This window comes from Sciurus carolinensis, chromosome 4 (genome assembly GCF_902686445.1).
Source record: "Sciurus carolinensis chromosome 4, mSciCar1.2, whole genome shotgun sequence".
Lineage (NCBI taxonomy): Eukaryota > Metazoa > Chordata > Mammalia > Rodentia > Sciuridae > Sciurus > Sciurus carolinensis.
Genome location: NC_062216.1, coordinates 167,636,420 through 167,649,730, shown reverse-complemented (window position 1 = coordinate 167,649,730; position 13,311 = coordinate 167,636,420). Strand labels below are relative to the sequence as shown.

Sequence of the window (13,311 nt, the reverse complement as noted above, 5' to 3'; positions counted from 1 at the left end):
CAGCTACTCTCCCCCATTCCTACCTCACTTGGGGGAGCACTCGAGTTCCTGAACCTAGCATCCGAACCCCTTCTGCCTTCTCCTCCTTCCTTCTGCGTCTTTACTCCCAGGGACTCCACCTACACTATATTTGTTCTACATCTAAGCTTCACCAGGAAGCCACCAGCAGTCCCCCACTGAACTGTGCCGTCCCGCTGGCATGTGTCTTTGGTGGAATCAAGGTCCTCATCTTGTGGTTGAGCTCCCAGTAACAGCCAGGGACAACAGGGCTTCCACCCCGAAGTAAACATGAAGTAAATGTTTAAAATTATGGCGTCCCTCACGCAGCCTTTGATCCACCCAGTGTAATCTGCTGGTACCTCCCCCTCCCCTTCTCCCAGCTGAACTAATAATTTTCGTTAATTGTCCTCCCGAGAGGCATCAAAGGCAGGCTCTGGACAACTGCGTCTGCATTTAGATGATACAGATGGCTCCTAGCGACCAGGGCAGGGGACCTTGGAGGAGGGTGTGGCGAGGTGGAAAGAGCACCTGGTTTCCTTAGTGGTTCCTTAGCTTCACTAGTTCAGAAGGGACTGTGTTCAGGAGGGAGGTGAGAATTGAGAAGGCTTCTGAGAGCCTAAGAAAGTAGCAGCTTAGTGTCACCACACCAACAAACCTGCATTTGTTATTTCAAATGTCGAAAACCCTCCAAGGTAATACCACCCCTCCAAGTTCGGTGCGAACCGACAACTTCAGTCTGTCCCTGGCTCCTCGGGCACACTTAAGACGACTATAAGCGAAGCCCCGCCCCCTAGCCTGTAAGTCACGCCCCCTTCCGTGCAAACCTGTGCGTCGTAGGTCCCTTCCACACGATTGACGCTTTTCTACACCAATAACAAGTGAAATTCCTGTCAACGTCCGGTGAGGGGGCAGGACTTCCTTGCTGGTTGCTAAGACACTCTTGTTTGCTCCTTGACAACCCTGGCGGGGGTGCGCTGGCTGCGGCCCCGGCTCCGGCCCCCGCGGGAGCAGGTGAGGCCCTGGGGCGCGGCGGGCAGCCAGGCGGGGAGGGCTGGCCTGGAGGGAGGGCGGGAGGCAACGCGGGGCGGACGAGGCCTCGCCCACCGCCGAGGCCCCACCTCAGTCTCCTGCCTGCTGTTCCCCAGCTCCAGGACCTCCCCCCGCAGCCCCACTTAGGGGACCTGCGAGCCCGGTCGTGACAGATTCGCCATCGCGACTGTGCAGGCCGCCTCTCCCCCCACCCGACGCCCCGTCCAGCTTCGCGCTCGCGCAGCCTCTCTGATCCGACTCCCTCCCGCACCTCGATCCCCCCACCTTTCGCGAAGTAATCCCCACTTCCGCGTCTGGGCTGATGGTCGCCCTCGCCTCGGCCCAAGACTGCTTGGCTTGGAGACTTGGCAACTAATGGGACTTCGGACTGGTCGTTACTCTTTTGGGGCCGCAATCTCCCCATCTGTAAATGAGAACTCGGTTCGAATGGTCTCGGAAGGCCTCTTGGACTTGGCGTCCAAGGATATTATTCTTTGACCCAACTGCAGGTTTCCCTGAGGATGTTTTCTCCATGGGAGAAATGTAATGCAGAGAACTGGCAAACCTACTTTGGATTCCCACCTGCAGGACCCTTGCAGGTTACCTAACCTCTGTGGGCACCAGTGCATATATAAAACCAGCGTGCCACAGCGCATCTCCTTTGGGATTCTGAGGATTTGACTTGAAGGATAGAGTCCGACCCAATGTAGATTCAGTATTTGTTTCCTTCCTTCCTCTCTCATTTATCTTACTTTCCCACATTTTCCCCCTCGGGGAATATTAACCAATATCCAACAGCATCATCTGTCATTTCTCCAGTTGATTCTCAGATCCACATCTCCAGTTTTGATCTTTTGTCTGTGCTTTGCAGTTAGGGATACTTATGAGGAGGCTGGAAGCAATTGATAGAGTGATGCACTGGTGGGACTCAATGGCTTCCCTTCTGCCCCTGGTTATCCATGATTCAAATTAGATTCCTCCGTTTGCACATCTTGTCAGCAGCTTAAACTCAGGAGTTCTAAAATCAAACTGACCTGCTTTCCCATCCATCTGCTGGTTTCCCCTGGCTCTGTCAGTAGCATCTTTGTCCTTTTGGGGCATTGGCGGTCACTCTACTGTGCCCATTCCACTTGGGCAATTGTCAAATTGTTTTGATCTTGCCATCCTCTCCATTCCTTAAGCCGCCACCCTGGCTCAGGTCTTTAATGTCTGTCACCTGGGCTTCCTGACTGCTGGTCACTATCTCCTCTCTCCAAAGATGAGACAATGACAGCATCACACAACCCACCAAAACACACAGCCCTGACACCAACCACCAAGGACACTCTAAAGGCCTTCCCATTCCCCCCACTCACACAAATGATAGGCACACTTCGTAAGCCTGGGTTTTAGGGTCTTTTATACCTCCACAACCCAACCCCAGCCTTCCCCATGCCCAGCCTTATTTCTTCCTTCTCTGCCAAATTCTATTCTTCAGCCAAATTGGACTGTTGCATTTCTCCAGAAAATGCTTTGAGCTTTCTGCCTCAGTTATACTGTTCGCTCATCCTGCCCCCTGGAAGGGTTTCTCACCTGCCCACCTGTCAGGATCCCACTTACCTTTGAAGGCCTGACTCCTGTGCTGCCACTGCCCCCACCCCCAAGCTTCCCTTGCTGTCCTCTCTTAGTACCCCCTCCCCCTTTGGACTTCTTTTCTTCCCTCTTCTCTACATCTGTCTTGCGACACTTTCTGGAACCATCATAACTCCTTGTGCATGTGTGTTGGTCTGTTAGACCGTGAACTCCTTGAAGACAGGGACTGTCTCTTGCTTAAAGTCGTTGATGGAGTCCCAGCTCCTCCATTTATCAGCTGGGTGGAGAGTCTCTCCTTTTCTCAGGCTGTGTGCTCATCAGTAGAAAAGGAAAAACAGTACCTGCCTGATAGTTACTGAGGGAGTAAAGAGATCCTGTGTGTAGCGTGCCCCTTCTGTTGCCTGGCTTAAGGTGAGTTGCCATAAATATGATCGGATAGCTTTGCTAGGTCCTCTCCCTTCCCAAGGGGCTAATGAAATATAATTTAATTACAATTTGCATATTTCTTGGACTTCTGCCATCTGGTCTTTGTGCTCTGGGACATCTAGAAGAGACTAGATGAAGTCCCTCAGCCTCAGGGAATTGTCTGGACTCACGAGGCTTGGCGAAGTCGTGATGGGTTGTGAGATGTCACCGGCAATTAGCAATTGTGAATGAGTTTTTAAGAAATAAATCAGTGCTGGCTGAGTCCAACTTTTTTCTGTGATAATGTCATTCTTAGTCCCTTGCGTTGAAATCTGTTCTACCAAGTGGGAAAGCCGAGGGGTGGGAGACCGCGGAACTGCCGCCCGCACGCAGCTGCTCTCGCACAGCGCTGATGGCTGCCATGGCCGTGACCTTCTGTTAGACTTGTATCTTGACAAAAATGTTTGGGGTTTCATCCAAATTTGGGTCTGTCCATGAGGGAGTACCACCAGTCAGTGTCATTTATCACATGGTGTCAGACAGAGGTAACGGTGGGAACTGCCAATCTCCACCAGTCGACAGATGTCCCTCCCTCCCCCCCATTCCCGCTTCCTTCCTTAGCTTCTTCCTCCTCCCTTCCCGTGGTCTGAGGCACATGCAGTTTTCACTGGACCTTAGTAAAGTGAGAAAATCGAAGGACAGTGTTAGCAAAACAAAACAGAACAGCCTGCGTATGTGTCTGAAAAGTAGCCATCTTGCCTTGAGAAGGGCTGACCTTTATTCTGCAGTCATCTCCTCCTTCCCGCTACATCTCCCTCTTGTGTAGTAGGCAGCGTGTTTACTGCTCTTACTTAGCAAAATGGAAGACTGGCAACCCTGGGTATGCCCCCCATTCTGAGCTGGTCTGCGAACCCAGGCCCCTGGGAAACCCTGCCTTCCACACCGACCTCATGTGTGGCCCTTCCTCCTCCCTCGCCAGCTTTGTTGGTGTGCTTGCTAGAAGGTGGAGCACAGGCGTGTCAGGAAGAGGTGGGTATGACCAAGGTGCGCATGTGTGCATCCGACGTGGCTGGGAGCCGGAGACAGGCCTAGACAGATGGCAATAATGGTGGCTGCCAATACCAAAGTGATAAGGGAGAAAGCACAGAAGTCAGAGAAGTAGATCTGCTCGCTCATTGTGCGCCTTGAGCCAGCCACAAACCTTCCAGCTCCAGGTGCCTCATCAGACCACGTAAGGTTGAAGGGAGACAATGTGTGTAAAGGCACACTGTGACCACACCCTGCCACCTGGGCCTGACTTGGACAGGCTGTGCCCAGTTCCCTTGTGACTTCCCTCCTCCTGCACTATCACAGTGGTTTGCACACAGTAGGAACTTGGGAAATGGTTTGTTTGACTGAATGTTTGGACGCATGAATGGCTGGTCTATGAAGAAGGACATGGGAGGTTCCCTGCCTGCTCCATCAGTGACAGCTGATCCTTACTGGGAGGGAGAGCCCCCTGTATTCCTGATCCCAGCTGAGAGAACCAAAGCCTGGAGCAGTGAGCAGTTGTCTCAAGTGGTACCGAGATGTGAATTCAGACCGGCCCGTGGAGGCTGCTCTCGGAACCACTAGGATGTGCTGGTGACCCCCAGAGTCTCAGACGCATAGTTTCAGGCATTGAGTGACTAGGCTCCCCCGACCCAGGGGGCTGGCAGATCCCGTTAGCCTGTTTCCCAGAGTCCACTCCTTTCCCCACCCCTTGCACACACAGACCCTGACTCTCATATGTATTCTCCACAAATGCTTCAGAAGAAAATTAAAAATGGTGACTGAGGTCAGTGCCACAAAAGAATAAGGAAGAGCAAGACAGTCTTGGCGATGAGAGGGAGCCCTGTCTGTGTCTCTGGGTGAGGCTGAGAGAGGAGCCCCAGGAGGGGGAAGGTAAAGGGCAGCCGGAGAGAGCAAGGTTGCCCCTGGGCAGGTGGCATGGGGTTGAGCTTCAAGCATCCAAGTCCTGTGGCATGGACACATTTACATTATTAAAAGGCCTTCCGAGCCTGGCGTGGCTTCTTGCAGGCACGCGCTCGTTCACATGGGAGATGGTTAAGGTTATTATAACTCCTAGTCCTGCTATTTTGGGTAGCATCGTCTCAGCAGGGTTCTCTAATCATGGCTGAATGACTGCAGCTGAACTATAATAATATAGTGTCATAAAAGATCCTGGTACCTTTCTGTATTTGGAAGCACATTATCACCAACCATAACTTTTCATCCTGTAAATCTCATCCCTTATATACTACAGAAGTGTAGGTAGTGTTAGGAAAAGCTATTTGCAGTGATAAATCACAGTCCTTCATGAACTTGGTTCTTGAAGTTGAGCGAGTCTTGGCCAATGCTAAGACGCAGTCATAGAGAAGAGGGCAGTGACCGTGCAGAGAGCCGCAACAGTGAAAAGCCTTCCCATGCACACGTGTGGACTTGCACCAGCTTTCTGAACATAAGATGGGATTTAGTTTCCTGGTTCAGAGCAGACCAAGGCCAGGTTCAATTACTTGCCCAAGGCCAGAGAGCAAGGAAACGGGAAGAACTCACTTCCCTTCTGAAGCAGCTTTAGACCTAAGTGTTCTGACGCCCGAAGCAGTTCCCTCCTCCCCGGCCAGACCCCATGCTGTCCCTGGGGCTTCTCATCTTTTGTTCCTGAAGCGCAGGCTTGGGTAGACTCTGAGGTCTCCCGCGGTTCCGTAGGATTCTCTAGGTGGAGCAGGGTGTGAGGAGCTGCCCCAGACCCTGACCACCTGGGTTGGCATGCGCACAGTGGCTCTCAAGTCCCTTCCTGCCTCTGGCTTCCGGCACTTTTTAGCTCCAAGGATGAACTGAATGAATTGAAATATTTAGGTGGGAGATGCCGCAGCGGCCACTTCCACAATTTAAGTCATTCCCACTTAACTTCCCAGAGGTCAGCAAGCCAGAGCACCCTGGGACACTTCCATCATCAGTTAGCTGCTGCCTTTGTCACCTTGAGGATGGTGGAGGAGGGGGCAATAAAGTGGCCATTCCTAAAGCTGGCAGGACAGGGTGGAACTGGAGAAGGGCCTTAATGAGCAAAGACAAATGATCCACTGGATTTTGTGAAATAAGAAACCTGACTGGAAAGTACAATGGGTTGTGCCTGGTAATCTGCCAGCGCGTGCAGAGACAAACAAAAACTGCTGATATCTGAGAGGTACCGATGCCCAGAAGTATGAGATACGAGGAGCCATCTGTCCCCTGGGAGATCAGAAAATACCAATGTGGTGGGGCCGTGGAGCTGCGCCAGGCTTCCAGCCTCCCCAGGAAAGCCGAGGGGAGGCACTGAGGGCTTCGGAAGCAACAGAGCATCCAGCCCAGCCTGGACAGCATGCCCAGGGAGCTGTGCTTGGCAACCCAGGGTCACAGTCACATTAGAACACTAGATGCCGAAAGGGAAGGCAAAATTCACATCACTGCAGGATCTCCTGAGCCAAACCTAGTGGCCAGGCCCACGAACGCGCTGTGATGCCACCATGTGTGAAGCCAGGAGGCCCGAAGAATAAAGCTCCAGAGCGCCCACCCCAGTGTAGCACCTGGATGCAGACCTGGCTCTGCTGCTCCCTAGCTGGGTAGCTGGGTAACCTCTGGCCAGCAGTGCAAGGCCTCCTGCCTCCACTCACCCAGGCCCTGACTTCTGGGTCATTACAGTGATGAGCTGCATAAATGCACGTGAAGCACTTGGAACAGTGACTGAAACAGCGTTAGCACCCAAAACATTCTATCACACCTGTTAGCCAGGAGGCTGAGCTATGCAGGAGGTCCCTTGAGCCCAAGAGTCTGGGTCCAACCTGGGCAAAATAGTGAGGCCCCATCCTAAAAACATTTTTTAAATAAAATATTTATACCTACCTGTTAGTTACTATGCCAGGCATTTCTGAGTTCAGTAGCAGTACAGTAAAAGTAAATTTGTTTGGGAAAGTGAGAAATGGTAGAATAATATTATTTGGCTGGATTCATTCAATACGGATTATTAAAAAAGTGTCATTATCTCAGTGATTCGTACCCATATGTCAGTACTGCTTCTGAGATTCAAAAGCCCTTTGAATTAGAGGACACACTGATACAGGATGAAAGAAAAACATCGATGTCCCCCCGTGCTCCCAGTCACTTAAGATCCAGGCGCATCTCTTTAGGAAAAGCCCCTTCTGTTATTGATAACTAGATTTCGTGGGGGGGACCTGTATGTGTGTATAAGTTTTGTAACTTCCCTGTCATACCCAGTCTCTCCCTTGATTCCCCTGGGAGGCAGACGGGAATGACGTGCCTGCCACATGCCCGGCTCCGTGCTTCTTGCTCTATGTGCCTTGCCTCACTGAGTTCTCCTGGTGGCCCTGTGAGATAGCTGTGACTGTCCCTGGGTCGCTGATGGGGAATCTGAAGCCCAGACTGTTCTGCTGGTTAGTGGTGAAACCAGCACCAGGATCCAGTCTGGGTCGGCCAGAGAGGACCCAGTGACCTGAGAGGGAGCAGGAGGGACAACCATGGAGCCTGGAGTGCCAAGGAAGGCACTGTTCCCATTCCCCTACAGATCAAGGTCCTTCAGGGAGGACACCTCACTTGGCAATAAACCCAGATTCCGATGGTCACCTGAACACTTAACTTCCTGCCCACGTCTGCCAGGAAGTAAGGCCAGCGTGTCATGGGCACACGGAGAAGCCACATTTGTTGATTGCTAGCTCGAGGCTCCGTCCTGGGCCTGGCCCGCAGTCAGTATCTGGCTTGGCAATGACAGTGTGTTCTTACAGCCTCTCGAGTTGACTCACCCTCCGTCTGCAGACTTGCTGGCCATTTGGGAAAGGATGCGGAGGAGTTAAGATGGGGAGGTGTCAGATTGTTACTGAGACATTTCTAATTTGTGATGTGTGGTTCTCGAGCCAACTCTCTCTCCTGGTTCTCCTGTTTTCTACAGCACCCCTTGGGGAAAGACACTTTCTGCTCCCACCGAGTTGGCAGGGCCCGCTTCCTGAGGCTCCTGGGCGCCTTCATTGCCAGTGCCAGCGCCTTCTGAAAGCCCCACTCTCCTCCGGGGAAGGATCATGGGAGAAACAGAGGGGAAGAAGGACGAGGCTGACTATAAGCGCCTGCAGACCTTCCCTCTGGTCAGGGTAAGCCCTGGGCAGGGAGACAGCAGCCCCAGGGCCCTTGCAGCCTGGAGAGGTGGGTGGAGCTCGGCCCTGCAGGGCGAAGAGGGGGCTCTGCTGGCTCGGCTCTGAGCACCCAGGAGGCGACCCTGTTCATCCTTCCACTCATTCATTCACTTGCCAAGTATATATTTAGGCTCTTGCTACGTGCCGGACATGGTTCTGGGCACTGTGGAGACGGTGGCACATGAGACACATGTCCCCGGCCCACGGGAAAGGGATGTTTGAAGGACACGGTTGCAGACAGTAAGTGCTGCAAAGGAACAAACAGGTGTGTAGGGCGAGCAGGCAGAGGCCAGCTGTTTTGGAGAGGATGCTCAGATCAGAGGCCAGCATCGAGTTAGGGAGCGAGCCTCGCAGAGTCTGGGGGACATTCCCAGTAGAGAAACAGGCGCAGGAGCCAGGGTGGGATGAACTTGGCCTCCTGGAGCTGCAGAGAAAAAGCGGGCATGGGGCGGCAGGACAGGAGGGTCCGGGTCTTGGGGCAGACTGGGCAGGCCTGGCTGCTGGCTGCAGGAGAGAATGTGGGTGTGTCCTAGGCCAGGGGCCAGCAGAGGGCCCTAAGCAGAGGTGCGTGTTTAAGAGAGCTGCTGCGAGGAGGTGGACTTGGGACGCCAGAGTGGCAGCGAGGCCCAGAGGGTGCAGCAGCCGGCTGGGCAGCCTGGAGGGAGGCGCCAAGGCAGCAGGGGGGATGGGCCCGAGTGACGGGAGGAGGGTCGAGGGTAGTTTCCAGAGTGACCAAGGAAGGAAAGATGCAGGAAGGGTGGGTTTGTGGGGGAAATCGGAAGTGATTTTGCAGACATCTGCGTGGGGTTGTCAAGGGGCATTTGGACGTGGGAATCCAGAGCCCAGGAGGAGAGTACTGAGGACGAAAATGTGGAAACCCTCCCCCTGTGTAGAGGATACCCCACGAAGTCCCTCTGGGAGAGGGCAGGCACGGCCAGGACTTCAGCAGCGGGAGGAGGAATCCAGCAAGCTGATTAAGAGGCGGGGAGGCAGAAGGGGACCAGGAGCCCTTGGCGCGGCCAGGCTGTGCCTTCTACTCTGGGAAGGTCTAGTCACAAGCCACGTCGGGAACCTGGGCCCCAGAGCCCTGTGCTTTGCTCTGTGTCACACCCCTTTCACTTCAACCACAGGCCAGTCAGGATTTAAGTCCCCTCCCCAAGGCTGTGCCAGAGAAGCCACCTGGCATCCGTGCCTTAAGCATGGGATGGAGAGGCCAGCCAGGGAGGCCAGGCCGTGGGCTAAGTAAGCGCTCTCTGTTTGTCACCTGCCCTGTCTCTAGCACTCGGACATGCCAGAGGAGATGCGAGTGGAGACCATGGAGCTATGTGTCACAGCCTGTGAGAAATTCTCCAACAACAACGAGGTACTGCCATCAGCGCAGGTGGCCCCTCAGCCTTTGCTGACCCTGTGTGTGATTGAGTGGCCCCAGAAGCCTGTACCAACTCAAAAGTATCCTGCTGGGACTAGGCCCAAGGCTCCCTTGGATTTAGTCAGTCCGGAGGCTGATGCTGGAGGCTGGTGCTGAGGGTCATGCCCCGCCCAGAGGGAGTGAAGCCAGAGGGTCTCTGCGGCCTGCCCCAGGCCCCTCGGGTGGGCTGCTGGTGTGGGCAGCCTCCCAGGAAAGCAGAGGTCCGCCCGGCATTCATCTGTGCATCCACTCATCCACCCAGAGGGAACGATAGGCCGTCCCCACGCCAGGGACTGTCACTGTGGCCGGGGTGTGGCCAGTGGTCTGTTTCCAGTGGTGGTAGGAAGGAGCCAGTCACACCGTGGTGGGGAAGCAGACCCTGAGCACCCGGCTTTGGCTGGCCGGGCCAAGTCCAGGTCCTGTCTCCAGCCTTCCCACCTCCGTGCTCTCCAGAAGCCCAGCATCCTAGCCTGCAAATCCGGATGGTGGCCACCGCTCCTTACCGGGCCAGTGTTGATCTCTTTACTGAACGGATGAGACACTGCCCGGAATGCAGCTGGCACGGTGGCCTGAGCATGGGCCACACCTGAAGGCTGGGTGCTCCGGCCCCCACTAGACCCCGGCTCCGTGCCGGGGAAGCTTCTGGAGGCAGCCAGCACTGGAGGCAGTGGGCTGTCGCTGCCACTGAGACAAACAGCTTGGCCTCTCCCTGGAGCCCCTACAGGGCAAGCCTTTCACCTGGGCCCTGCAGGACGGCGACAACGCCTCTCAGTCTAAAACTGCTCTTGTGTCCGTCATTTGGTCCCAAGAACAGCTTTGTGCCCCTTTCTGCCAGTCCATAGAGCCCAGCAGGGCGCACAGAGCCAGACTCGGACGGGGACTGGCCTCAGGCCTGCGCGCCCGCCTTTGCCCTTTCTTCCTGGCTGGCGAGGGGAGGTCTGGTTCCCGGCGCGGCATAGCCCTGGCAGGAGGTGGCCCGCGGGAGGCCCTTACGGAAGCTTCTGCGAGCAGGAGAGCAGCAGGAAGGTGCAGCCCGCCCTCCTCCCGCCAGGGCCCCTGCCGGGCTCTCCTCCTGCCCCTCGCTGCCCCTTACGAGCACTCTCCCTTCCAGAGCGCCGCCAAGATGATCAAAGAGACCATGGACAAGAAGTTCGGCTCCTCCTGGCACGTGGTGATCGGCGAGGGCTTCGGGTTCGAGATCACTCACGAGGTGAAGAACCTCCTCTACCTGTACTTCGGGGGCACGCTGGCTGTGTGTGTCTGGAAGTGCTCCTGACACTCTGTCCCCTGCAGGGCCTTTTCCCGCCTCTCCTCTGGGATGGGGAGCGGCTCCAGGCAGGTCCTGGCTTTTCCGAGGAGTTTGGGGTCTTTTATTTTGTCCGTGTGTACCAGTTTCTTGAGCCACGCTCAGTGTGTGAATTTGTTGACATCGCCACTCCCGGGCTCTCAGCCCTCTCCCCTGGGTCCCGAGCTGCGGGTGGGGCTGAGGCAGCCATCTCCCTGTAGGGCAGGGTGGGGCTGACAGGGTGAGGTGGCAGGAGATGGAATCTCTCTCCTAAGGACATGCCAGTCCCACCTTTCCCCAGGGTGGCCGTCCCTGGCATCCCTGGAGCCCCACTGCCCTTCCGTCCCCTGCACTGCTGGGAAACGTCCACTGTCCTTGTCATTAGTGGCCATATGGAAGTGGCCCCAAGAAGGAGCCTCTCCTCTCAAGGGATACTTGGGCAGCTTCTCTCCTTGTCCTCTGGGGAAGGGTAACCACCCCCCAGAAGCCCCTTCCCCTGCTGGACCCCAGGTGCACAAACCACCACATGCTACTGGACCTGTGCTCCCGGCCGACCAAGCAGCCCTCCCCATCCTGCCCTCCCTTGCCCGCCCCAGGCCGCAGGGACCTTGTATGCTGCCTCCCCGGGCAGGGCAGCGGAGCTGCTGGGTCACTGAGCCTGCGGTGAGACCCCTGGGCCGGGAGTGCTCTCACCCGCTTCAGCAGGGAACCTGGCCTGCCAGGACTTATCAGGGACCGCATGCTGATTTGTACTTCTTATCTCTGCTGGGTTTTCTATATTCTTTTTGAGTGTGGGGAGAGGGTTTAGTAGAAGGATGAATCATATTTTACACAGCGGTCTTATTTATATGAATGTCTTGGTTTTTACAATTAAAATGACCAAAAACCAACCTTGATCTACAGCCTCTTAAGGTTAGACGGGATCAGTGTCTTGGCCCGGGGAGGTCCCAGGAGCCTAGAGAAGGTTCTGGCGAAATGCTAAGCCCTGCACCACACATGGCCCGCTCACCCTGGCCCTGCCCTTCTCACCAGTACCTCAAGGTCAAGGGCGAATGCTGTTGGGCGGAGCCAGACCAAGCTCTGGTAGACTTTTCCAGGCCCACATAACGGAGCTCAGTTCAACAGGTGCTCATTCAAAAGCTGTTGGGTGCCAGACCCCGGGAGCCAGGGCTGCAAAGACGGAGACCCTCTGGCAGGGTGAGGGTGAAGGAAGTGGGGTTCTCCCGGGGTGAGGGCTGCAGCGTGCGGGACAGCCAGGTGGACTCAGACACGAAGTGCTTGGCACGGGAGCCACATTTCAGGACCAGGAAGCCCTTCGGTTCAGACCCAGCCCTGATCCACGTCTCAGACCGGACAGCACCAGACACCATGCCCACGGGTGACCCTGAGATGTCACAGCAGACACAGTCTGGAGCCTGGGGCCTTGGCCGGGTCCTGCCCTCCTCAGGCCACGTGTCCAGTTGTAGCAAGATCTGTCAACAGATCTGCCATCAGGCAGGGAAGACCAGTGGAGCGAGGCGGGACCTGGGGCCTGAGCTGAGTGCAGGGGGACAGACGGAGAGGGAAGGAGGGGCGGGAGCCTGCCTCCAGGCTGACCTTCTGCCCAGGAGGCCTGAGATCTGACCTTAGCAGGTCCCAGCCCTCCGGGACTTGGGGGTGGGTAGCTCCTTGACCCCAGCAGTTCACCGCAGGCTGGATCCCTGTGCCACACCTGGTGCTGCCGGGGAGATTGGCACACGTGCAGATGGTGATGGAGGAGCGAGGTGGGGGTGGCGGGGGAGGTGGAACGGGGGCACGGCCTGGAATAGCGGCGCTGATCCACCGCCTGCTTTGCATCTGTTCTCACCTTTAGTCTGCTGCATGTGGGGGCCCACAGTGAGGCCGGCCAGCCTCTGTGGGGGTGGTGGGGTGGCCCCCAGGAGTGCAGACCCCAAACTCCCCAGGTCTGGCTGGGGTCAGCCCTGTTCTTTGGCGCCTCTGAGCCTCAGCTGCGATCCGTGGAGTGGAATGGGAAGCACCCGCCTCCCGCAGTCACCAGTAGTCTTCGGGCCCCGCAGCGGGGCTCTCCTACTGGACACTTCTGCCACCGTAGGTGGGGTGCTGACCGCCAGCTCCCCGGGACTGTGTGGGAGCTCACGACGTGGGGCTTGTGCACCCTCAGGCACCGAACAGTGGCGCAGGTGGCGACAAGTACCCCTCACCCTGGTCACATCTCTCTGCAGACCCTCCTGCTCCCAGGCTGGCAGGGTCACTGTGGTATCAAGTGAGCAACACCTTGGCAGCCGTGTTTCCCAGGGGAGCCTGTGACAGCCCTGGTCACCCTGGCTTCCCCTCACAGTTGCTGGAAGAGGAGAGGACGTAACCACAAAGAAAGCAGCCGATGGCCCACGGCCCAGCGAGGGAAGGGGTTTAGG

The 13,311-nt window shown here is 56.1% G+C and overlaps 1 protein-coding gene across 1 annotated transcript; it reads left to right on the top strand.

Annotated features, from left to right (window-relative positions):
* Positions 1-878: 878 nt before the first annotated feature.
* Positions 879-11,787, top strand: Dnal4 (dynein axonemal light chain 4). Its single transcript, XM_047550280.1, has 4 exons — positions 879-1,011; positions 7,967-8,162; positions 9,484-9,567; positions 10,724-11,787. The coding sequence occupies exons 2-4, from the start codon at positions 8,094-8,096 to the stop codon at positions 10,886-10,888; spliced, it is 318 nt and encodes a 105-aa protein (XP_047406236.1). The 5' UTR covers positions 879-1,011; positions 7,967-8,093; the 3' UTR covers positions 10,889-11,787.
* The last annotated feature ends 1,524 nt before the right edge of the window (positions 11,788-13,311 follow it).